The 25,975-nt window shown below is 35.7% G+C and overlaps 1 protein-coding gene and 1 long non-coding RNA gene across 5 annotated transcripts; both read left to right on the forward strand.

Moving 5' to 3' along the window:
* Window positions 1–15,360: 15,360 nt before the first annotated feature.
* Window positions 15,361–24,183, forward strand: LOC116111263 (protein transport protein Sec24-like At3g07100). 4 transcript variants are annotated; one of them, XM_031397454.1, is made up of 15 exons: window positions 15,361–15,635; window positions 16,058–16,157; window positions 16,817–17,944; window positions 18,049–18,187; window positions 18,753–18,943; window positions 19,410–19,517; window positions 19,626–19,829; window positions 20,029–20,260; window positions 20,373–20,522; window positions 20,636–20,792; window positions 21,595–21,722; window positions 21,829–22,151; window positions 22,234–22,422; window positions 23,318–23,558; window positions 23,726–24,183. In XM_031397454.1, the coding sequence occupies exons 3-14, from the start codon at window positions 16,874–16,876 to the stop codon at window positions 23,549–23,551; spliced, it is 3,126 nt and encodes a 1,041-aa protein (XP_031253314.1). In that variant the 5' UTR covers window positions 15,361–15,635; window positions 16,058–16,157; window positions 16,817–16,873; the 3' UTR covers window positions 23,552–23,558; window positions 23,726–24,183. The 4 variants fall into 4 exon arrangements, with proteins under 4 accessions (XP_031253314.1, XP_031253313.1, XP_031253317.1 ...); XM_031397453.1 differs by lacking the exon at window positions 16,058–16,157; XM_031397457.1 differs by lacking the exon at window positions 16,058–16,157 and having other exon boundaries at window positions 16,823–17,944.
* A 564-nt stretch (window positions 24,184–24,747) lies between these two features.
* LOC116111313 lies at window positions 24,748–25,639 on the forward strand. Its single transcript, XR_004125049.1, has 2 exons — window positions 24,748–25,014; window positions 25,182–25,639. It is a non-coding gene; the product is annotated as an uncharacterized LOC116111313 (long non-coding RNA).
* The last annotated feature ends 336 nt before the right edge of the window (window positions 25,640–25,975 follow it).

Below are 25,975 nucleotides of genomic sequence, written 5' to 3' on the forward strand. Positions count from 1 at the left end.
ACCATCACTGGATAGCCGAGTGGTCAATTAAGACTCTTGAGTGTATTATTCAAGAGGTTTTGAGTTTAATTTATTTCGACCTGTAATAGATGTGATCATTGGAGCTTTTACCAGGTTAGTAGTTCTAGGGTCCAGGAGGATTAGTTGAGGTGTGAGTAAGCTAGCATGAACACCTTCGATCATCAAATGAAACAAAAAATGGCAATTTTCAGTCTTGAAATGTATCTTCTTCAATGGAAGAGTTTGACTACGAATAATAATTATTTGACATGCACGTATTGATTTGTATCACTACGACATAGTGTCACAAATTTTATCTTAAAACTGAAACCTTATCAAACCCTACAATAAAATAAACTACAAGTTAGCCCTAAAGGGTTGGTCTGGTGGTCAAGAAGGTTTGCTCTCTTCGTTGACTTTCTTGGTTCAAACCATCTTGGGACCACTAACCACATTTATGACTTATCTAGAACATTAGACTTATAGAGCATTCAATGAGCTTCGGGGATTGATTTGACATGCACGTATTGATTTGTATCACTACGACATAATGTCACAAATTTTATCTTAAAATTGAAACCTTATCAAACCCAACAATAAAATAAACTACAAGTTAACACTAAGGGGTTGGTCTGGTGGTCAAGAATGTTTGCTCTCTTCGTTGATTTCCTCGGTTCAAACCATCTTGGGACCACTAACTATAATTATGGTTTATCTAGAATATTAGGCTTATAGAGCATTCAATGAGCTTCGGGGATTAGTTGAGGAGCACACAAACTGGTCCGGATACCCTCATTATCAACATAATAATAATAATAAACTACAAGTCTGATCATTCAGTTAAACCTAACAACAGAGACCAAAAACCAAGAGATTAGCTATAATTTTATATAAAGTCAAAGCATGTAATATGGAGAAAAGGGTGTGAGTGAGCATGGTCTTTCCTCTACTTGTCAAGATCAAATCTTCCTTTTTTTTTTTTTTTCTCTAAATTAGCTAGCCACTTCACATGTTTTCACCTAATCATTGTTGCCTTTCTTGTCAACTTATGCTGCTTGTTGTAAATACAAGGCAAAAAGGGGCTTTCAAGTTGGATATAACACAAAAGAAATTTTGGGTTTCTTGTAACAAGGTAGTGTATTTAAGGTCTTTCCATAAAAAGTGATTGTTGACTAGTGCCAGGATTCAAATGGTAGCCAACTATCTAAATTTGGACTTATGGTTGAGTCAATGGAGATGCCAATTAACCCTTTAGGCTAGGCATTTGGTTGGCCCTCAATCGGTACGGTCAAATCAAAGTTGTGCAACTAGATCATTAAATGGCTTGGCCTAAGGTCACATTGATGGTAATTAAATGGCTATTTCATAAGCCAACAAAGAGATTTTTGGTTACACACATTCACATTGAACCATTAGTTCATGCCATATGGTCTATTCAATAATCCATTTGTCATTTATTATTTTTGACAAATGCTAGCTTGAATCTAAATTTTGAAGGGTTGTACAGTTGTTGGCACGATATAAGACCCTAACTACTAACTATTTGTTTTATTTGGAAACTGTATAATTTCATGATTGAACTGTCAACTTTACCACGTTTCTTCATTATTGTATATTAGTGTTATATAAAAAGTAAGAATGAGAAGACCCCAATTATGAGCATAAACACCCCAAGTTAGTCTCAAGATTGGTTTTTAGTTAGCATACTTGACCTAAATTGAGTCATTAGGGCTTTAGACCCAAGTTTGAAATTGGTCGGATCAATCCCATCATCTTTGATAAGAAAATATATAATCGAGATTAAAAATTTGAGATATTATTTAAATTATATCGTATTATTATATGATATTTTATATATAAGTCCCAAATTCAAGTTTTCCTTTTGAGTCCACTGACTATGGTTGGTGAGGATTGGGTGGATCATTAATTCATTACAATACATTCTTCATTTCATACAATATAGTTTTGGTGGGTAAGGTTTTGGGCCCATCAAATTGGTCGGTTCCTCTATTGACCTTGTGATATTGATATGACCTAAAATTGATTGATTATTCGGTGAAGTCAATTGCTATTGTAACTCAACATTGTTTGAAGAGTACCAAGCCACTTGCTACCATTTGGAATGCCAAAAACAAGAAGGCCATTGAAAGAAGCTTAATTGAAGTTTGCTAAGATAAGCCCAATGGCCCTAATCTTAGGCCCATAACTGGCCCATTTATTTTGATAGCCCAAAGGTGGAGACAAGTATGGGGTTTAATCTCCTTTCATTAAGACCATTTTCATTGACTCTTACATTTACAATAATTTTGTATATTTGATGATTTTATTAATGTATAAAATATTATCTCAATATGTGCTTTTAAAACATACAAATTAATGTAATTTAAAATTAGAATCAAATTACAGAACCTAAGAATGATTTAAATAATTAAATCCATTGTATTATGGTTGCGTTTGGTTTGAGGTGATATAAGATTAATCATGTAATTTTTGTTTAATTTTCAAGATTCTCTCATTTGATTGTCAAGTAACAAAATATTACATAATCTTTTATTACAAACAGGGCCCGTTTGGATTGGGTTGAAATTTTTTAACAAGGGTAATATTTGTTTAATTGAGCAAATTACCATATTTGGCATTTTTGTACAAAAATATTACTGAAAAATAAGATGACAAACAGCACTCAAAAGAGGGTAAATTACCGGGAATATTTGTACCTGATGGGGGGCTGGTATTAAAACATTACCTGGGTAATCATAATTTCTGTCAAATCTTGCCCCTAAACAGTATATTATGCGGACGAAAATATCCTTGGCTTGGTTAATAATTACAAAACACCCAATTTGTAAAATGACAAAAACACCCCCACCACCACAGTGCCAGATTTCAGCCACCACCGTCGGAATCTAGTTGGAATCTGCCGTTACGACTCAGAGTGGTCAAATCTGGCCGGTGGTGTGTCGATCTGGCCTTTTCCAGCCAGATCCACCATGGATCTAGCCGTTGACGGCCGAAAAAGGCCAGATCTGGCCGTCAGAGATGGCCAAAGAGTTGGTCATCATTGACGGTCAACGACGACCAACTCTTGGTCGTCGTTGACCGTCAATGACGACCAAGAGTTGGCCGTCGTTGACAGTCAACTCTTTGGCCATCTCTGACGGCCAGATCTGGCTTTTTCTGGTCAGATCCACCACGGATCTGACCAAAAAGACCAGATCGGTGAATAAACAACCAGTTCCAGTCGTTTTTAGGCCGTTGTGACAGATTCCGGCCATAACTGACTGTGGTTGTCGGAATCTAGCAACTATGGGTGGGTGGGGTTATTTTTGTTAATTTTTAAATTTTTTTTTCTAGGGGTGTTTAATTAAGTTAATAAACTTAAGGGGTCTAAAAGTAATTAAAATATAGAATAGTATTTCCCAAAATAATTAAATAAATAAGTATTTTGGGAACAGGATAAAGAATAAGGTTTGAAATAATAAAACAAACAAGCCCTTAATTATTTATATCTAGTAATCATCTAAAGGGCATTTTCGTAAAAAGGCATTTCAGGACATCTATTATTACTATCGATCAAACACATTAATTATTAATACATCCCAATTGAACCAAGTACAATAATAATTTAAACCCGGTAATCTACAATGTAATCTTTTTTTCCGGCAATCTTATTACTAAGATAAAAAAACATTATATTATCCAAACGCCCCCACAATGTTTACTGTTAGTAATATTGGGGGTAATCAGATTACCTTCCTAAGGGGTGTTAATATAAGATGAATAATACTACACATACATCATTCTCATACAACATTATGTGGTAAGATATAATTGGCTAATTTGAAGTTAAAATTAAACTTTCACCCAATCATATCTTGCCACATAATGTTGTATGAGAAATGTTATATGAGAATGATGTATGTGTAGTATTATTTATATAAGATTATCGAGGTAATCTTAATTTTGACCATATTTTGCCCTTAATCTTTTATCATTTATGACACATTTGCTTTCATATGTTTACCAAATAACAATTAGCCCAGACCCCCTACATTTGAATATATAACTAAAACACCCCAGCCATAAAAAAGTTTAAAAGTTAACAAAATACCCCCAGCCACCCAAGACCACCGCCGACCGTCTGCAAAAGTCGTCATATCGGGGCAAGATCGACGAGATCTTGCTAGTTGTGTGCTGGTAAGGACATTTCCAGCCATGGATTTGTGATCCATGGCCGAAAACGACCAGATCTGGCCATTTCACGGCCAAAGATGTGGTCGTGAAACATCATAGATCTGGCTGTGAAAAGGTAAGATCTTTAGTCGTGAAATAGCTACCGTTTCATGGCCACATCTTTGGTTGTGAAACGACCATATTCACGGCCAGATCTAGCTGTAGATCCATGGCAGGATTAGGCCTTATCGGCCCACGATCAGCCAGATCCGGTCGGTCGTGTGCCATTACAATGGCTGCCGGTGGTAGTGGCTGGCTGTCGGTAGTGGCTTGGGGTGGGTGAGGGTGATCTTGCTACAAATTAAAGTTTTATGTGGTTAGGGTGTTTTAGCAAAATTTAAAATTAAGGGGTTAAAAGAAGTAATTTAAAAAATAATAGAATAAAATAATAATAAAAATAATGGGTGCGTTTGGTTTAGTATTTTGGATAGGATTTTAGGGATAGTATTGGGTTATTGGATAGGGGAGTATTACGAGGTAAATTTTAAAAATTTGTGAAAAAGCCCTTAGGTTTACTAATTTAACTAAAGACCCTAACATATAAAATGACAAAAACACCCCCGTTGACTAGTGGCCAGGATTCAAATGTAGCCAACTATCTAAATTTGGACTTATGGTTGAGTCAATGAGATGCCAATTAACCCTTTAGGCTAGGCATTTGGTTGGCCCTCAATCGGTACGGTCAAATCAAAGTTGCACTAGATCATTAAATGGCTTGGCCTAGAGTCACATTGATGGTAATTAAATGGCTATTTCATAAGCCAACAAAGAATTTTTGGTTACTACATTCACATTGAACCATTAGTTCATGTCATATGGTCTATTCAATCACCATTGGTCATTTATTATTTTTGACAAATGCTAGCTTGAATCAATTGTCGAAGGGTTGTACGTTGTTGGCATGATATAAGACCCTAACTACTACATTTGTTTTATTGGAAACTGTATATTTCATGATTGAACTGTCAACTTTACCACGTTTCTTCATTATTGTATATTAGTGTATATAAAAAGTAAGAATGAGAAGACCCCATTATAGCATAAACACCCCAATTAGTCTCAATTGGTTTTTAGTTAGCATACTTGACCTAAATTGAGTCATTAGGGCTTTAGACCCAATGTTGAAATTGGTCGAATCAATTCCATCATCTTTGTAAGAAATTATAATCGAGATAAAAAATTTGAGATATTATTAAATTATATCGTATATTATATGATATTTTATATTAAGTCCCAAATTCAAGTTTTCCTTTTGAGTCCACTGACTATGGTTGGTGAGGATTGGGTGGATCTAATTCATTACAATCCATTCTTCATTTCATACAATATAGTTTTGGTGGGTAAGGTTTTGGGCCCATCAAATTGGTCGGTTCCTCTATTGACCTTGTGATATTGATATGACCTAAAATTGATTGATTATTCGGTGAAGTCAATTGCTATTGTAACTCAACATTGTTTGAAGAGTACCAAGCCACTGCTACCATTTGGAATGCCAAAACACAAGAAGGCCTTGAAAGAAGCTATTGAAGTTTGCTAATAAGCCCAATGGCCCTAATCTTAGCCCATAACTGGCCCATTTATTTGATAGCCCAAAGGTGGAGACAAGTATGGGGTTTAATCTCCTTTCATTAAGACCATTTTCATTGACTCTTACATTTACAATATTTTTGTATATTTATGATTGGTTTCAACAGTTTTATTGCTTTATGTTTTATGTAGAATAATTTTTATTTAAATATTTGTTCATCGTGTTATGGACATACGCTTTTCAACTAGCCGAAAGACTAACTGTATATACATAAAGCAAACGTTTGCACTACCTTCAGTTGGTCCAAGCTCAACTCTTAGCCGATCTAGAGCTTACATACCAATCGAGTGAGATCATTATCACATTGGTTTACATACCAATTTCGTGACACCAGTGTCACGTCCGTCATTTGTCACGAGCCGGGTACTCACCAACCAAAAGAATAACCTAGTTTTGTTCGATATAGAATTTTAACGATAGGATAGTACTATATGACAATAGTAAAAATCACCGTAAGATGAACAATATCGCCCTTAAATCTTATATGTAGGAGTTAATTCTCAACGCTACGAGTTAATTAACATATTTGTTGCTTCTCCCAAATTATTCATTAAACGAAACTTGTAGAGTAAACCTTATTTAAAATCAATCATTTTCAAAGAAGCATTATATTAAATATAAATCTATTCTCAAACCTCAATAATTTAATCAATCGTGACAATGAAGTAGCTAATTTAATCAAAATCTTAATTAAGAAACTTCACCTTACCGTCTCAATCAAGTTATTTATTATTATAATCAAGCCACATATTAACCCTAATTATTTATTAATTACTATTCTTTTAGCTAGTCATGGTAAACAGAAGCTGCATGTCTCCTTCAATGGGTTTAAATCTCTTCATCAATACGTTTTAGGAACATGTAATTTTATGGTAAATCATTTGATGGTTCTTGCTATAAATGTTTTATTATAATGTTTTAGTTAAATAGTTGACATTGATTAAGCTTAAATTAAGATATGCATCATCACCATCTCTCTCTAAGCATTTACTTTAATTAAATACATTGACCACCATTTTATTTTAAGATAATAACTATACGTCCATTGTTAATGTGTCTAGTGAAACCCGCTTAAATAAAATTTAGAAGTAAATCTATGAAGGGCGAAAAGCTTGTTTTAAGTATGAAATGAATAGTTGTATCTACTACTTAATGTCAAATATATACAAACTCATGACTCAATAGTTGGAAGGGACTAGTGGAAGTTATATATATCTTAAGTTTCTTTAACTAAGTAAACATATACATATATTTTAGGTACGTAGGTTTGAAACTAAAAAAAAACTCTAGAATATCATAGGGTATCACATCATCCATATCACCGTCTAGTGAATTTATGTTACATTTGATTTTTTTTCTCTTTCATATATCTTTACGTTTTAGAGAAAGGGGAAAAATGGCAGGTTGAACCATCACTGAATAGTCGAGTAGTCAACTATGACTCTTGAATGTATTATTCAAGAGGTCTTGAGTTCGATTCATCTCGACCTGTAATAGATGTGATCACTGGAGCTCTTACCAGGTCAGTAGTTCTAGGGTCCAGAAGGATTAGTTGAGGTGTGAGCAAGCTAGCCTGGACACCTCCGATCATCAAATGAAACAAAAAATGGCAAGTTTCAGTCTTGAAATATATCTTCTTCAATGGAAGAGCTTGAATACGAATGATAATTATTTGACATGCACGTATTGATTTGTATCACTACGACATAGTGTCACAAATTTTATCTTAAAACTGAAACCTTATCAAACCCTACAATAAAATAAACTACAAGTTAAACCTAAAAGGTTGGTCTGGTGGTCAAGAAGGTTTGCTCTCTTCGTTGACTTTCTGGGTTCAAACCATCTTGGTACCACTAATCACATTTATGACTTATCTAGAACATTAGACTTATAGAGCATTCAATGAGCTTCGGGGATTGATTTGACATGCACGTATTGATTTGTATCACTACGACATAATGTCACAAATTTTATCTTAAAATTGAAACCTTATCAAACCCTACAATAAAATAAACTACAAGTTAACCCTAAGGGGTTGGTCTGGTAGTCATGAAGGTTTGCTCTTTTCGTTGATTTCCTTGGTTCAAACCATCTTGGGACCACTAACCATAATTATGGCTTATCTAGAATATTAGGCTTATAGAGCATTCAGTGAGCTTCGGGGATTAGTTGAGGAGCATACAAATTGGTCCAGACACCCTCATTATCAACATAATAATAATAATAATAATAATAATAATAAACTACAAGTCTGATCATTCAGTTAAACCTAACAACAGAGACCAAAAACCAAGAGATTAGCTATAATTTTATATAAAGTCAAAGCATGTCATATGGAGAAAAGGGTGTGAGTGAGAATGGTCTTTCCTCTGCTTGTCAAGATCAAATCTTCCTTTTTTTTTTTTTTTCTCTAAATTAGCTAGCCACTTCACATGTTTTCACCTAATCATTGTTGCCTTTCTTGTCAACTTATGTTGCTTGTTGTAAATACAAGGCAAAAAGGGGCTTTCAAGTTGGATATAACACAAAAGAAATTTTGGGTTTCTTGTAACAAGGTAGTGTATTTAAGGTCTTTCCATAAAAAGTGATTGTTGACTAGTGCCAGGATTCAAATGGTAGCCAACTATCTAAATTTGGACTTATGGTTGAGTCAATGGAGATGCCAATTAACCCTTTAGGCTAGGCATTTGGTTGGCCCTCAATCGGTACGGTCAAATCAAAGTTGTGCAACTAGATCATTAAATGGCTTGGCCTAAGGTCACATTGATGGTAATTAAATGGCTATTTCATAAGCCAACAAAGAGATTTTTGGTTACACACATTCACATTGAACCATTAGTTCATGCCATATGGTCTATTCAATAATCCATTTGTCATTTATTATTTTTGACAAATGCTAGCTTGAATCTAAATTTTGAAGGGTTGTACAGTTGTTGGCACGATATAAGACCCTAACTACTAACTATTTGTTTTATTTGGAAACTGTATAATTTCATGATTGAACTGTCAACTTTACCACGTTTCTTCATTATTGTATATTAGTGTTATATAAAAAGTAAGAATGAGAAGACCCCAATTATGAGCATAAACACCCCAAGTTAGTCTCAAGATTGGTTTTTAGTTAGCATACTTGACCTAAATTGAGTCATTAGGGCTTTAGACCCAAGTTTGAAATTGGTCGGATCAATCCCATCATCTTTGATAAGAAAATATATAATCGAGATTAAAAATTTGAGATATTATTTAAATTATATCGTATTATTATATGATATTTTATATATAAGTCCCAAATTCAAGTTTTCCTTTTGAGTCCACTGACTATGGTTGGTGAGGATTGGGTGGATCATTAATTCATTACAATACATTCTTCATTTCATACAATATAGTTTTGGTGGGTAAGGTTTTGGGCCCATCAAATTGGTCGGTTCCTCTATTGACCTTGTGATATTGATATGACCTAAAATTGATTGATTATTCGGTGAAGTCAATTGCTATTGTAACTCAACATTGTTTGAAGAGTACCAAGCCACTTGCTACCATTTGGAATGCCAAAAACAAGAAGGCCATTGAAAGAAGCTTAATTGAAGTTTGCTAAGATAAGCCCAATGGCCCTAATCTTAGGCCCATAACTGGCCCATTTATTTTGATAGCCCAAAGGTGGAGACAAGTATGGGGTTTAATCTCCTTTCATTAAGACCATTTTCATTAAGTCGACATTTACAATAATTTTGTATATTTGATGATTTTATTAATGTATAAAATATTATGTCAATATGTGCATTTAAAACATACAAATTAATGTAATTTAAAATTAGAATCAAATTACAGAACCTAAGAATGATTTAAATAATTAAATCCATTGTATTATGGTTGCGTTTGGTTTGAGATGATATAAGATTAATCATGTAATTTTTGTTTAATTTTCAAGATTCTCTCATTTGGTTGTCAAGTAACAAAATAGTACGTAATCTTTTATTACAAATAAGGCCCGTTTGGATAGGGTTAAAATTTTTTAACAAGGGTAATATTTGTTTAATTGAGCAAATTACCGTGTTTGACATTTTTGTACAAAAATATTATTGAAAAATAAGATGACAAACAATGCTCAAAAGGGGGTAAATTGTTGGGAATATTTGTACCTGATGGGGGGCTGGTATTAAAACATTACCCGGGTAATCATAATTTCTGTCAAATCTTGCCCCTAAACAGTATATTATGCGGACGAAAATATCCTTGGCTTGGTTAATAATTACAAAACACTCAATTTGTAAAATGATAAAAACACCTCCACCACCACAGTGCCAGATTTCTACCACCACCACCGGAATCTGGTGGGAATCTGTCGTTACGACTCAGAGTGATCAAATCTGGCCGGTGGTGTGTCGATCTGGCCGTCGACGGTCGGAAAAGGCCAGATCTGGCCGTCAGAGATGGCCAAAGAGTTGGCCATCGTTGACAGTCAATGACGACCAAGAGTTGGCCGTCGTTGACAGTCAATGACGACCAAGAGTTGGCCGTCGTTGACTGTTAACGACGACCAAGAGTTGGTTGTCATTGACCATCAATGACGGCGAGATCTAGCTTTTTCCGGCCAGATCCACCACAGATCTGGCCAAAATGGCTAGATCGGTGAATAGACAACCAGTTCCAGTCGTTTTTAGGCCGTTGTGACAGATTCCGGCCACAACTGATGGTAGTTGCCGGAATCTGGCAACTATGGGTGGGTGGGGTTATTTTTGTTAATTTTTAAACTTTTTTTTCTAGGGGTGTTTAATTAAGTTAATAAACTTAAGGGGTCTAAAAGTAATTAAAAAGTAGAATAGTATTTCCCAAAATAATTAAACAAACAAGTATTTTGGGAATAGGATAAAGAATAAGGTTTGAAATAATAAAACACGCAAGCCCTTAATTATTTATATCTAGTAATCATCTAAAGGGCATTTTAGTAAAAAGGTATTTCAGGACATCTATTATTACTATCAACCAAACACAGTAATTATTAATACATCCCAATTGAACCAAGTACAATAATAATTTAAACCCGGTAATCTACAATGTAATCTTTCTTTCCGGCAATCTTATTATTAAGATAAAAAAACATTATATGATCCAAACGCCCCTACAGTGTTTACTGTTAGTAATATTGGGGGTAATCAGATTACCTTCCTAAGGGGTGTTAATATAAGATGAGTAATACTACACATACATCATTCTCATACAACATTATGTGGCAAGATATGATTGACTAATTTAAAGTTAAAATTAAACTTTCACCCAATCATATCTTGCCACATAATGTTGTATGAGAATGATGTATGTGTAGTATTATTCATATAAAATTATCGAGGTAATCTTAATTTTGACTATATTTTGCCCTTAATCTTTTATCATGTATGACACATTTGCTTTCATATTTTTACCAAATAACAATTAGCCCAGACCCCCTACATTTGAAAATATAGCTAAAACACTCCAGCCATAAAAAAGTTTAAAAGTTAACAAAATACCCCTAGCCACCCTAGACCACTACCGGCCATCGGCAAAAGTCATCATATCGGGGCAAGATCGACGAGATCTTGCTGGTCGTGTGCCGGTAAGGACATTTTCGGCCATAGATTTGTGATCCATGGCCGAAAACGACCAGATTTGGCCATTTCACGGCCAAAGATGTGGTCGTGAAACATCATAAATCTGGCTGTGAAAAGGCCAGATCTTTAGTCGTGAAATAGCCACCGTTTCATGGCCACATCTTTGGTTGTGAAACAGCCATATTCATGACCAGATCTAGCCGTTTTAAGATCCATGAAGGATTAGGCCTTATCGACGCACGATCAGCTAGATCCGGTCGGTCGTGCGCTATTACTGTGGCTGTCGGTGGTAGTGGCTGGCTGTCGGTAGTGGCTTGGGGTGGGTGAGGGTGATCTTGCTACAAATTAAAGTTTTATGTGGTTAGGATGTTTTAGCAAAATTTCAAATTAAGGGCTTAAAAGAAACAATTTAAAAAATAATAGAATAAAATAATAATAAAAATAATATTATATTATTATTTAAACAATAATACTATACTTACAAAAAAATCTTAAAAATGTTTCCATACAAAGTGAGGTGGCAAAAAATAAATGAAGGGGGCGTTTGGTTCAGGAATGTTAGATTATTGGGAATGTTGGATAACTGGAAAGATAGATTACCTTGGAAGATTACTTGGAATCTTTAAAAAAATATGTTTGGTTAGTTGATGGGTATGTTATATTAATATGTTTGGTTATGGGAATAGATTAGTGGGTATGTTATTTAAATTACTAAATTGACCCTTTTTTAAATATTAATATAATATTATTTTTATTATTAATTTTTGAATAATTTCTTTTAACCCCTAATATTTCAGATTTAGCTAAAACACCCCCGCTTATAAAAAATTTTAATTTATGACGAAATCACCCCCACCTCCTGCCGCCACCGGAAAATCGTCGGAGCCCCTAAAAAAGAAGAAAATTCTGTGGGAGGCTCTGAAAGGCTTCGTTATGGCCGTTTCCGGCCATATTGATGGCTGAAAACGGCCAGATCTGGCCCAGACCTGGCCGATAATGGCCAGGGATTTGGCTGTTAACGGCCAGATCTGGCCTGATATGGCCGTTTTCGGCCATCAATATGGCCGAAAACGGCCATAACGAAGCTCCCTGGAGCCTCCCACGGAATTTTCTTCTTCATTAGGGACTTCGGCAATTTTTCAGCGGTGGTCCGTGGTGGTTGGCCTGCTGTCGGCGGTGGTGGCTGGGTGGCAGTGGTGGTCCGTAAATAAGTTTAAATATAAGGGCATTATTGTCCAAAATTTTAATTAAACAAGGGTAAAATTGAAATAGGATATTAATGTAAATTTGTTTTAAAGTAGGGGTATTATTGTCTAAAACTTTTATTAATAAGGGATAAAATTGTAACAAAAAAAGATAACCCTGGTAATCTCATAATACCTAAGAAAATGGAGGTAATCAGATTACCTCTGATATTACCAATAGTAACCACTATTGGTATTTGAAGATTACCGGTATCTGACATTACTTGACAACCAAACATGGTAATCAAGTAATATAAGATGACATTACCCCAGTAATCCCACTTAACTCCCAACCAAACGCCCCCGAAAGAGTGAAATAAAAAGTCAAACTCATTAAATTCACTCTTCCATTAATTTTTTGCCACATCACTTTGTATGAAGATCTTTGTAAATTTTCTTTGTAAGCGTAGTATTACTCTTATTTAAAAAGGAGGGCAATTTAGTAATCTATATAACATACTCACTCATTTATCCTCCCAGCTAAACATAGTATTATAACATACCCACCAATTTAAAGTAACCAAACACATTTCTCTAAAGATTCCTTGGTAATCTATCTTTCCAGTAATACAACATTCTCCTGTAATACAACATTCTCTGAACCAAACGCATCTTATATATATTCCAACATAAATTTGGGTGACCAATTCTCGGATTTTTTGTATTTTATTTAATATATTTTAACTAAAATAATAAATGTAATAAGAGGCTACACTTGGATTTGAGTGGCAATACCAGGGCTACAATCGAGCCAAGCCAAATTGAGTATTGAGAAGCTCGAGCTTGACTTGACTGGAATAGTAGAAGCCTCGAAGGTCAAGCTCGGGACTGAGTTTTATAAATATATGATCAGCTCGAGCTCGAACTTGAGATCGACTCGGTTATAATTGAGTCAAAATTAATTAACTTATTAATTGTTTTAATTTATATAATATTAATATAAAATTAAAATATTGTATAATATGTTGAGCTGGAGTAGGCTTATGAGCTGCTCAAGTCGAGTATTGTTAAGCTTGAACTCAGCTTGACATGACACGGTAGCTACTTGACCTCGAGCTTGGCTCGAATTAAGCCCAAACAACTCGTGAGCTGCTTGTCTCGTTTGCACTCGTAGGTAAGTTGATACCCACCCCAAGCCTAAAGCATATTTTGTCTCTATTTCAAAATACTAAATAATATCGATTATTGAAATCAATTTGAATTCTTTAAAGGTATTAAATTTTTTAAAAGTTATTTTTGAATTACAAATAAAAAACATTATATATAATTGTGGGGGTCAAAAATCACTTGGGGCCTATCAGGCCCAAATAGACATTTTCTACTACAACGGCCTAAGGACACGATCCAACTCTGGTTGGGCCAGCATCAGATTTCATGATTTGGGCCAAAACTTGTGGCCCAAATCTAGCCTTCCTCCCGAATAGGCATCATCAACAGCCCACTTAAGGCCAGACCTCCGAAACGAGGTAAATAAGATTCTTTCTATTTGATTCTATCCTAATTTGCCCAAAATTTCGTATCTTGAATAAATTAAGACTCTTGCTACTAATAAGGTAAGTGAATCAGAATTTTTCTTATTTCATTAGACCTCTTCCTTTATGGATTCAGAATCCTATTAGGATACGAAGATCCCACAACTATTATATAAACAAGGGTCACCCCACTATTTAGGGAGTAAACGATATATTCCCACCTAAGGTTTAGTGAAATCCTAGGTTGGTACCCCTAGTTTTATAAATTCCAGATTCCCACCCTTACATGGAAGTCGTTAGTGATGGATAGGTTGTGACACAGGGGCAAAGGGTTCTTTTACCAAATTGCCCTTGAACCTTCTTCTTCTCCATCTCCCCTCCTCTTCTTCATTGTTGCCAGCCTTTTGACTGCTTCCCCTATTCGGTGAGATGGGTTTTTGTCAAAGAGATGCCCCTTGAGTTGCAAACACTTCTCCCAGCTGCCGCAAAAGCCAACTCTAGTTGTCCTTGCACATTGGATCATGACTATCGAGCAAATAGGTTGTGGATGGTTGGGTGGGTAGTTTTATTGAACAACCTGTGGGCAATGTATTTCAGGTAGATCTTGTGGGAGAGCACCTAAAAAGACCATTTTAACCTTCAACGGTGAAAAAAAAATGTAACAGCATCCATTTAAGGGTAGGAATATGGAATTTATGAAATCGGGGGTACCAATCTAGGATTTCACTAAACCTTACGTGAGAATATGTCATTTACTCCTATTTAGGCATCAACATTACACCTTATAATCCCTTAGTTCTTATTCTTGAGAGCTATATATCGTCACCGTGGTTTTAGTTTCCGACTAAGCTACTGGTAACCTTTTCTTTCCCTTACCTTTATCAAAAAGTCTTTGTTATTCTTACTGACTTGAGCGTCGGAGTGCTTACGAGAAATACCACCTCGGTGTTTTCCGTTTGCTTCACGTTAATTCCTTTATGTGTGTAGGAGCAACAGATTGTCAGTGGCCTTAACTTCACATCTCAACCTCACATTATTTGTTATTCTTTCCACAACAGTAGATTTTAGCGTTTACAATAATACAAATTCATCGTTTGTTATTATATTGCTATGTACACATTTTTATTTTACAAATATATAATAATCCAATTTGTAAAACGGGTCGCAAATCAGATGGGCCGGAGCCGCTAAAACCCGAAACTTGGTTCATCATAGTTTCACTTGCTCGTTCTCTCTCCTACTTTTCAATTTTTTCTTCTCAATTGATCTCCTACCCGGTTTCTGCCTCCTCGTTGGATCTAAACTCAAACCCCCTTTTTCTATTGACACTCACCGTCACCACTCTCTGCTTCTTCGATCTAAATCAACATCTTTAGTGCTTTTTTTTGTCAACCCAGACTTACTGCAGGTCCGCTTTCACTGATTTGCCATCTGGGTCTGGCTTTTTTGTCTCTACTGATTACTGAATCAAAATTCTGTAGCTATCTCACGTGACTTCTTCTCTGATCAGGTAATTTTCCGAATCTTCCACGCCACTTTTATGTTTCAGTGAGTGAGGGATTCTACGTTTGATCTATGGTTTTTGTGAACTGGGATTTGTTTTTGGATCAATTTGGCAATTGGGTTCTCGTTATTTTTACGTGAATTTTTGTTATTGTTTTCGTTTTATTGTTTTATTTGAATTTGTGTTCGGGAATTGGCAGCTGGGATCGATAGTTTTCATGTGAATTTGTGTCATTTACAGAAATTTGCAATTGGGTGTGGAGAACTGTTCTGATGACTTAATTTACGCATTGCATCAATAGTTTGAAACTTTGTAGGGTGACCAGGATTGACCTTTTCGTAGTTTAAATATTTGGGCTTGTAATACTGCATGGACTGAAAGTTTCATCGTTAAACAGGTGGAGTATTGATGATATTTTTTTTTTTCAGGAAAGAATGACGTTAGCCTTCTCCTATGAACGTGTATTGATTAACAGATAGGATTGTGGGTAGGATAGAGCTTAAGCTTTTTTTTTGGGCTAAGAAAATGGTGAGTGGTGAAGTAAGTTGATTTGGAATGTTTGTGTCAAATTTTGGGTCCAACCAGGTAGAAATTGTCTTTGGGCCCCTGCCCGCACGGGTTTGCTTTTGGGCAGGGAATCCTAGGTTCATTAGCTTGTTGATGTGGGTGGGATGTGGCAGTTTGATAGAGCTTTAAAACGAACTACATTCTCTATTTTACACTTTTGATAGAGTTTCTAGCTTTGTTGGGTGAGCACTGAGCAGCGTAAAATGTAGTTGCCGAGCAAAGAAAAGCCAAATCTAATTGTAGATTTTGATTCTAAAATTTTCAACTCATGAATTGCAGTGATTTATTCCATCGTTTTAGAAATGTGAGAACTGATTATCATTGTTATTATTACGGGACTACTCAGTTATTAAAAAAAAAAAAAAATTGGTTACAGCTCAGAAGATAAAAATTTTCAACCGTTTTCTGTTTCTTCATGACTTAGATACTATGCCTTTTCCTATGGGCAATTATTTAAATCTTTTTTCCATGTTTTCAAAAATATTGCTTTCTTTGTTAATAGCAAAGATGCGTGTGTTCTATCTATCATTTAGAATTCTATCGACACTCAGATATTCTGGGCTATTATGAAATGAATCTTTATTCTGTTTGTCAGATTGTTGATTTGTGTGTTTTGGCAGGTTTAGGTGATGGAAGCTTGACTGTAGCAATTGGACCAAGTAATATTAATCAAATCCATGGGGACAGAAAATCCTGGTCGTCCAAGTTTTTCTGTAAGACCTTCGTCTGCACCTCCAACGGCGACACCGTTTCCGTCATCTGGTCCTCTGGTTGGACCGGAGGCCTCTAGTTTTAGGCCTACTCCACCTGCCCCTCCTCAGGCTACTGGGCCTTTTGTGTCATCTGGGCCACCAGTTGGATCGGATGGCTCTGGTTTCAGACCTACTGCACCCCTGAGGTTCAATGATCCGTCTGTGTCTTCTACACCAACAACATATATCCCACCCACTGCTGGACCTTTCCAGCGTTTTCCTACACCGCAATTTCCTTCAACAGCCCAAGGTCCACCAGCACGTGCTCCACCTGTTGGCCCACCACTGGTTCAGCCATTTGCTAGTCAAGTTTCAACTCCTCCAGTTTCATTTCGTCCACAGCCTCCTTCAGTGCCGATGGGATTTCCAGCTCAAAGAGCAAATTTTGCACCACCTAGTATGAATGTTCCTCAAGCCTTTTCTGATTCATCATTCTCAGCCCCGAGGCCAAGCTCTCAGCCTTCATTTACTCCTGTGGATTCCTCATATTCTTCTGCAAGAGCTACTTTGCAGCCTCCTTTGCCTGGATATGTGAATACACAGCCTAATGCAGTTGCCCAATTGCCAACTATGCCATCTTCTTATCCTTCTTATCCAGGAAGTTATGTACCTCCCCCACCAACATCAGTTTCTTCTTTTCCTGCTCATCAGGGAGGTTTCACCCCACCTATGTCAGCAGCAACCCCACCAGGCATGCTTTCCCAACATCCAGGGCCTCCTGGTGGTGTCATGCAAGGTTTAGCAGAAGAATTCAGTTCTCTCTCTTTTGGGTCTCTTCCGGGATCAATTGAACCTGGAGTTGATTTGAAAGCATTACCAAGGCCATTGGAGGGGGATGTGGAGCCAAATTCATTTGCTGAGATGTACCCCTTGAATTGCCATTCTAGATATCTAAGGCTTACTACTACAGCAATACCAAATTCCTCATCTTTGGTTTCAAGGTGGCATTTGCCTCTTGGGGCAGTTGTTTGTCCTCTTGCTGAAGCTCCTTCAGGGGTTAGTCTCTGTTTTCAAACAAAGTTGAATTTTGATGTACTATAGTTTGCAGTTATTGGAGTTTTATTTTATTTTCCATTAATATCTACTCTTTTTTCTATCAGGAGGAAGTGCCCATTGTTAATTTTGCTTCAACTGGGATTATCCGTTGTCGAAGATGTCGGACATATGTGAATCCTTATGTGACATTTACTGATGCTGGACGAAAGTGGCGTTGCAACATCTGTTCTTTACTTAATGATGGTAAGCCCCAAAAATTTCATAGAAACAAAGATTTGATATGAAGCATGAATTGGCTCTGTAACCAACTTCTGTCAGCCATTACTTGGAATCTCTGATTACTAGTTGGCTTAGTAGAATAATTTAATGTTGATAATTTTCATATGCTCAATGCTTATTAATTATATTTTGTCATTTTTTCTTTGGTTTTAATATTTTTTCTCTTAAGTTTGAATGCCATGACCTGATGTTTTGCTAAATAATGATAAATTACGAGGTGAAGTGTATTTTTATTGAGATGATTTGTTCTGAATCTGTTTGCATTATGGTCTTCATGTCCGTGTATACAACTTGTGGCAGTTCAACTGATTTTGACATTTATTTTTCAACTATAATTGATTGTGTTATATTGCAATAAATTGTTGCATGCTTAATTTATATCATAAATGATTTTTGGCTTTATATTTGTTAATTATTTTGCAATTACAAGTTTACCTAATTTATTAGAAAGTGGTTGTTTGGTGGTAATTTCCTGTATTCTTTTCTGGGGCAAGGGATAGTTGCTAATTGACTTCAATTTTTTGTTCAGTTCCAGGTGATTATTTTGCCCATTTAGATGCCACTGGCAGAAGAATTGATCTAGATCAGCGACCTGAACTTACGAAGGGTAGTGTGGAATTTGTTGCTCCTACTGAGTATATGGTGCGGCCTCCGATGCCGCCTCTGTACTTTTTTCTCATTGATGTGTCAATATCTGCAATTAGAAGTGGTATGCTTGAGGTAAGCACTTTCAGCTTAGGATGTGCTAACATAACCATAAAATGTTGGGGCTCTTTCATCTGATATATGTTTGCTGCATTTTTATCTGAAGTAGTAACACTCAGGTTGTTTATCTTTCATTTGTATGCGTTTGTTAAGATGGCCTTTTAGAATCTCCTAAAATATTAGGAATAAATTTTTAGCATATTTTATAATTGTATGCTTTGCTAGTGGTAGAATAATAAAGATTGATCACAGTTGGCCTGATTTGGGCATGTCCAGAATTGATATGTTAATGTTTGCAAGTAAGAGGCCCAAGTCTTGGCTAGTGTATAAATGGATGGGATGAATTAATAATCCAACGGGCATTTGGTAAGGTTTGCAAGTATAACTGAATATGGGAATGATGTTAATATTTTCCTCTCATTTGGGTGATAATTCATTTGGTTCTCATATTAAAACATGAATTTCTTTGACTTTTGTGCAGGTTGTGGCTGAAACTATTAAGTCATGTTTGGATGACTTGCCAGGCTTCCCTAGAACACAGATTGGATTTATTACTTATGATAGCACTATCCATTTTTATAATATGAAGGCAAGTAACTTGGATCATCTTAAAATTGTTTTTTTCATGTACTTCTGTCATTTTTTCAGTTTCAAACAATTTATCATGCTGATTTTGTTTTTTGGTTTGCCTATGCAGTCTTCTTTGACACAACCTCAGATGATGGTGGTCTCTGATCTAGATGACATATTTGTCCCCTTGCCAGATGATCTCCTTGTCAACTTGTCTGAATCTAGAAGTGTGGTGGGAACATTCTTAGATAGCTTACCAACCATGTTTCAGGACAACGTCAATGTAGAGTCTGCTTTTGGTCCAGCTCTTAAAGCGGCATTCATGGTTATGGTTTGTATAGTTGTCTCCATTACTTTGAACTTCTACAATTGATAGTTCTTTTTCTCCCTTTAAAGTTTTTGCTGGTGATTACATTTCCAGCATAATGTGGCTTTTGATTAAGGTATTATGCCATTATAAAATAGTTTGAACTATGATGACCTTGGTAATTCATTCCCTTTGTATAATTTCTCTTTCTGTGTGTTCACAGAGTCGACTTGGAGGAAAATTGCTAATATTTCAGAACAGCCTGCCTTCTCTTGGTGTTGGGCGTTTGAAGTTGAGGGGAGATGATGTTCGTGTATATGGGACCGATAAAGAACATGCATTAAGAATACCTGAAGATCCCTTCTATAAACAAATGGCTGCTGATTTGACCAAGTTCCAGATAGCTGTGAATGTGTATGCTTTCAGTGACAAATACACTGATATAGCCTCATTAGGTAAGTGGTGGTTGTTTTAGGCTTATATTATTGCAAGTTATGGGAACTGGACAGAGTCCATCCTGATTTTTGAATTTAGTAGCAGTTCGGTTGATATTTTTTTCTCATATAGGTACTTTGGCAAAATATACTGGAGGTCAAGTGTATTACTACCCCAACTTCCTGTCATCCCTTCATGGAGCTAAGTTGACACATGAGTTATCACGAGATTTAACCAGGGAAACTGCTTGGGAGGCTGTCATGCGCGTAAGATGTGGAAAAGGTCAGCTCATTTTGATATATGAGAGTCTTTTCTGTTTAAGACACATACACTTGCAGTCATTTATGGTTATCATGTAGAGAGAGCTGATTCTTTTTTGTCTTTGGTGCTTCTAGGGATTCGGTTTACGTCTTATCATGGGAACTTTATGCTGAGGTCCACTGATCTATTAGCACTTCCAGCTGTAGATTGTGATAAGGCATATGCAATGCAGTTATCTCTTGAAGAGACTTTACTGTCAACTCAGACAGTATATTTTCAAGTTGCTTTGCTGTATCCTCTTGAGTTAAAAGTCGGCATCCATTTGAAATCCAAACTACAAATAGATGAATATGTGATGGCTCTGCATGTTTAAGAAATGTGAATTGATTCTGCTAAATAAAAATTCTACTGAATTGGTTTCTAATATGTAGGTACTTAAGAATCTGATTACATGCCTTTTCACACCCAAATATTAGTTTTACATCGTTAATTTTGAATTTATTTGTCATTTGCTTGTGGAATTTTGGAGTCAGTGAGAAAGAATAGCTGAATAAGAAATAGAGAAAGTATGCCCCATTCTTAAGATTGGTCTAGATTAATCATTTGCTGGTTTTTTTTTTTCTTATTAGATAACCTTTTTCTAGCATTTATGTACTTGGGGCCGTTTCCTGTAAAATATAATTGAAACTCAATGTTATTTTCTTTTGAATTGTCAACTAAGACTTAATCTGTTTCCTGTTCTGAATACTTAGAGATATTGCCTTCCATCCAAAATTTGTTTTAGGGATTAGATTCTCTGTTTTTTAATTTTCTTTTCTCCTGTTTGAAATTTTGATTTCTCATATTTCCTCAACTTTTCTGTATGACATTGTTCCTCACTGCCGTTTTCCCCCCCTTGTATTCTTGCTTTAACTTCCTGTAGTGAGTGATTGTAGTTTTTTGACTAATGAAAGAATAAATCAGTTTTTCTTGTTTTGTTTTGTTTTTTTATTTTTTTAATTTGATTGCCAATATTGGTGAGGTAGTATTTTTTGCATGAAAAAAAAAAAAAAAAAAAGGTTGCAGTTACTGATTTTTCTTTGACAATTAAAAGATACACTGCATCTTGCGGAGAGAGGCGTATCCGGATACATACTTTATCAGCTCCTGTTGTTTCAGATCTAAGTGAGATGTATCGTCAGGCAGACACTGGTGCCATTGTTTCTTTATTTTCTAGGTTAGGTAGGTTGATCTATAGCTATGCTAGTACTGTCATGTGTAATCAATTTTGTTTTCAGATTGGTTCTTGATTTTATGTTTTTGTCAATGAACCCGAAATAATTTGCAGCAATTGAGAAAACATTATCACATAAGCTGGAAGACGCACGGAACGCTGTGCAGCAAAGGATTGTCAAAGCTCTGAAGGAATATCGGAATCTCCATGCTGTGCAGCATCGCTTGGGAGCCAGGATGATATATCCTGAATCTCTGAAGTACTTAACTTTGTATGGTTTAGCACTTTGTAAATCAACACCACTTCGAGGAGGATATGCTGATGCTCCACTTGATGAACGCTGTGCAGCAGGTTACACTATGATGGCATTGCCTATTAAAAACTTGTTGAAACTCTTGTACCCCAGCTTGATACGAGTTGATGATTTTCTCTTAAAGGTAAAAGAACTTTTTGCAGCTAAACTTCTTAAATAATAATGTAAGTTTAACAAAAGTAACAGTTTGCATTTGATGTATGCAGCCATCTGGTGACGTTAAGGAGCTTTTAGACAACATGAAGAGGTTACCACTGGCTGCAGAGAGCCTAGATTCTAGAGGACTTTATATATATGATGACGGTTTCCGTTTTGTTATATGGTTTGGTAAAATGCTCCCGCCTGATGTAGCTATGAATCTGCTTGGCCAAGACTTTGCGGCTGAGCTATCCAAGGTATGCTATGTTATTTTCGTAGACCATACTGAATGGTATCGGTATTTTGTGTTTATTATAAGGTCATTTTTGATAATTGTTTAGAGTTTAAATTATCTTCTGGATAATGAGGATACCAACATGGATGTTGATCTTGGATATACATACATACATACATACATACATACATACATATATATAAACTTTTACTCGAGTTTATAAAATAACTGCAAGTTGGGGTTTGTATTATGTAGTGATAAAGTGGGCTTGGGTAAAACTCACTCCCAAAAGCTAGCTCAAGGGAGGAGGGAGCCCAATCACTTATATACACCATAACAGCTCACTATTGGGGCGATGTGGGACAAATTCAACTTCTAACACCCTCCCTGACGCTCGACGTGTAAGGCCGGGATCCAAACCCATCATCGCTCCAACCAAAGAGGGGAGCGAAACAAACGTAGCTCTGATACCATGATAAAGTGGGCTTGGGTAAAACTCACTCCCAAAAGCTAGCTCAAGGGAGGAGAGAGCCCAATCATTTATATACACCATAACAGCCCACTATTGGCGCGATGTGGGACAAATTTAACTTCTAACATGTAGGTTGTGATAATTTGTAAATTAAAAGACCTAGTGATAATATTGAAGTTATAAAAATTAGAATATCTGAAAAACTAAAAAGAAAATGGATCCCGTATATAGTTTAGCCTTAGGTGTCCCTATAATATAGCTTCCAATTGGACTGTGATTGTTCGATCTTTAATTTTGTTTATTGTGTTTAATTGAATCTTGAACTTTATGCCTGTGCATTTATCTCAATGATAATTCAATTTTCCTGTTTCTCCATGCTGCTTTGTGATGAGGCTGTAATTGAATTAACCTGGTATCATTTTCTTGTTTAATTCTTGGGAATCAGGTCAGCCTTAGTACGCGTGATAATGAAATGTCAAGAAAGTTATCGAAGATATTGGAGGGACTTAGAATGATTGATCTTTCATATCATCAGCTGTGTCATCTTGTAAGACAAGGTGAACAGCCCAGAGAAGGCTTCTTACTTCTTGTAAACCTTGTTGAGGACCAGATCGGTGGTAGCAGTGGTTATATGGATTGGGTTCTGCAGATACATCGACAAGTACAGCAGAATCCATAGTACAAAGGTAATGACTTAAACTACTGATCCCTTCATTTTAGAGGCTGCTTCAAAAAATGTTACTAACACCTTAAGAATAAAAAATAATGTTGAGTGGTTCTATTGGCATGGTTCTGCTAATTTTTTATAAAATAGAGTGCTACGCTTGATATCTTCTTCACTGTAATGCTGCAGAGATACCAGTGGCTTGTTCTGTGCTTCATTGAGAAAGTGATCCGAGCATTTGTTCAATACCGTAAATAACCTTTGATTTCAGCCACAAGTTCCTCGCAAAATGTGGATGTTTGAGTCGCCGATAATGATCACCTTCACTGGAAAGATTTTCAGACGACAATCTGTTGCTTCACTACAGGATTCAATAACTTGGGGAGATGCACTTTTAATGATACATTGTTTTACTTCGAGTTTTCATATTGAAACGCAACAGAGCAAAATTTTATTTGATAGCTAAAATTATTGTCAGTAAATTTTTTTACTTAGTGATATATTTTTAAGAACCCTTTAGGTATTTGCTTTGTTTAGAGAGGTGTGTTCCAATTTCTTGACATTGTTCATTGTCAATTTTGTTCTGATATTTGAAGCAATGCTAAATTTGCCTTTCTGGGCTTTGAATGGATATTACTTTTGATATATAAGTGACCAGTCAATTCCCTTTTGTTACCTTTGTTGCAGAAAACAAAATGAAAATTATTCATTAAAATTTGATGATGAATTTTGAAAATTTGGAGCTGGGTTTGAATCATGTTCTAGCTATGTTCATCTCTTTAAATTTGTTCAGTATTCACCTAATTGCAGATTAAAAAAAATCCAGGGAAAAGAGGATTAAAATGTAAGTTACGGTTGGAGACTGAAAGTAGGGGGGATTTTGTTAGTTTTAAAACATTTTGAGCTTTNACTTCTAACATGTAGGTTGTGATAATTTGTAAATTAAAAGACCTAGTGATAATATTGAAGTTATAAAAATTAGAATATCTGAAAAACTAAAAAGAAAATGGATCCCGTATATAGTTTAGCCTTAGGTGTCCCTATAATATAGCTTCCAATTGGACTGTGATTGTTCGATCTTTAATTTTGTTTATTGTGTTTAATTGAATCTTGAACTTTATGCCTGTGCATTTATCTCAATGATAATTCAATTTTCCTGTTTCTCCATGCTGCTTTGTGATGAGGCTGTAATTGAATTAACCTGGTATCATTTTCTTGTTTAATTCTTGGGAATCAGGTCAGCCTTAGTACGCGTGATAATGAAATGTCAAGAAAGTTATCGAAGATATTGGAGGGACTTAGAATGATTGATCTTTCATATCATCAGCTGTGTCATCTTGTAAGACAAGGTGAACAGCCCAGAGAAGGCTTCTTACTTCTTGTAAACCTTGTTGAGGACCAGATCGGTGGTAGCAGTGGTTATATGGATTGGGTTCTGCAGATACATCGACAAGTACAGCAGAATCCATAGTACAAAGGTAATGACTTAAACTACTGATCCCTTCATTTTAGAGGCTGCTTCAAAAAATGTTACTAACACCTTAAGAATAAAAAATAATGTTGAGTGGTTCTATTGGCATGGTTCTGCTAATTTTTTATAAAATAGAGTGCTACGCTTGATATCTTCTTCACTGTAATGCTGCAGAGATACCAGTGGCTTGTTCTGTGCTTCATTGAGAAAGTGATCCGAGCATTTGTTCAATACCGTAAATAACCTTTGATTTCAGCCACAAGTTCCTCGCAAAATGTGGATGTTTGAGTCGCCGATAATGATCACCTTCACTGGAAAGATTTTCAGACGACAATCTGTTGCTTCACTACAGGATTCAATAACTTGGGGAGATGCACTTTTAATGATACATTGTTTTACTTCGAGTTTTCATATTGAAACGCAACAGAGCAAAATTTTATTTGATAGCTAAAATTATTGTCAGTAAATTTTTTTACTTAGTGATATATTTTTAAGAACCCTTTAGGTATTTGCTTTGTTTAGAGAGGTGTGTTCCAATTTCTTGACATTGTTCATTGTCAATTTTGTTCTGATATTTGAAGCAATGCTAAATTTGCCTTTCTGGGCTTTGAATGGATATTACTTTTGATATATAAGTGACCAGTCAATTCCCTTTTGTTACCTTTGTTGCAGAAAACAAAATGAAAATTATTCATTAAAATTTGATGATGAATTTTGAAAATTTGGAGCTGGGTTTGAATCATGTTCTAGCTATGTTCATCTCTTTAAATTTGTTCAGTATTCACCTAATTGCAGATTAAAAAAAATCCAGGGAAAAGAGGATTAAAATGTAAGTTACGGTTGGAGACTGAAAGTAGGGGGGATTGTGTTAGTTTTAAAACATTTTGAGCTTTACTATCGATATCAATTATAAGGGGTAAAAACAACCCTCATCTTCTTATGATATCACCTACACCCTGTATTTTGGA

This window comes from Pistacia vera, unplaced genomic scaffold (assembly GCF_008641045.1).
Source record: "Pistacia vera cultivar Batoury unplaced genomic scaffold, PisVer_v2 Contig630, whole genome shotgun sequence".
Taxonomy (NCBI): Eukaryota; Viridiplantae; Streptophyta; class Magnoliopsida; order Sapindales; family Anacardiaceae; genus Pistacia; species Pistacia vera.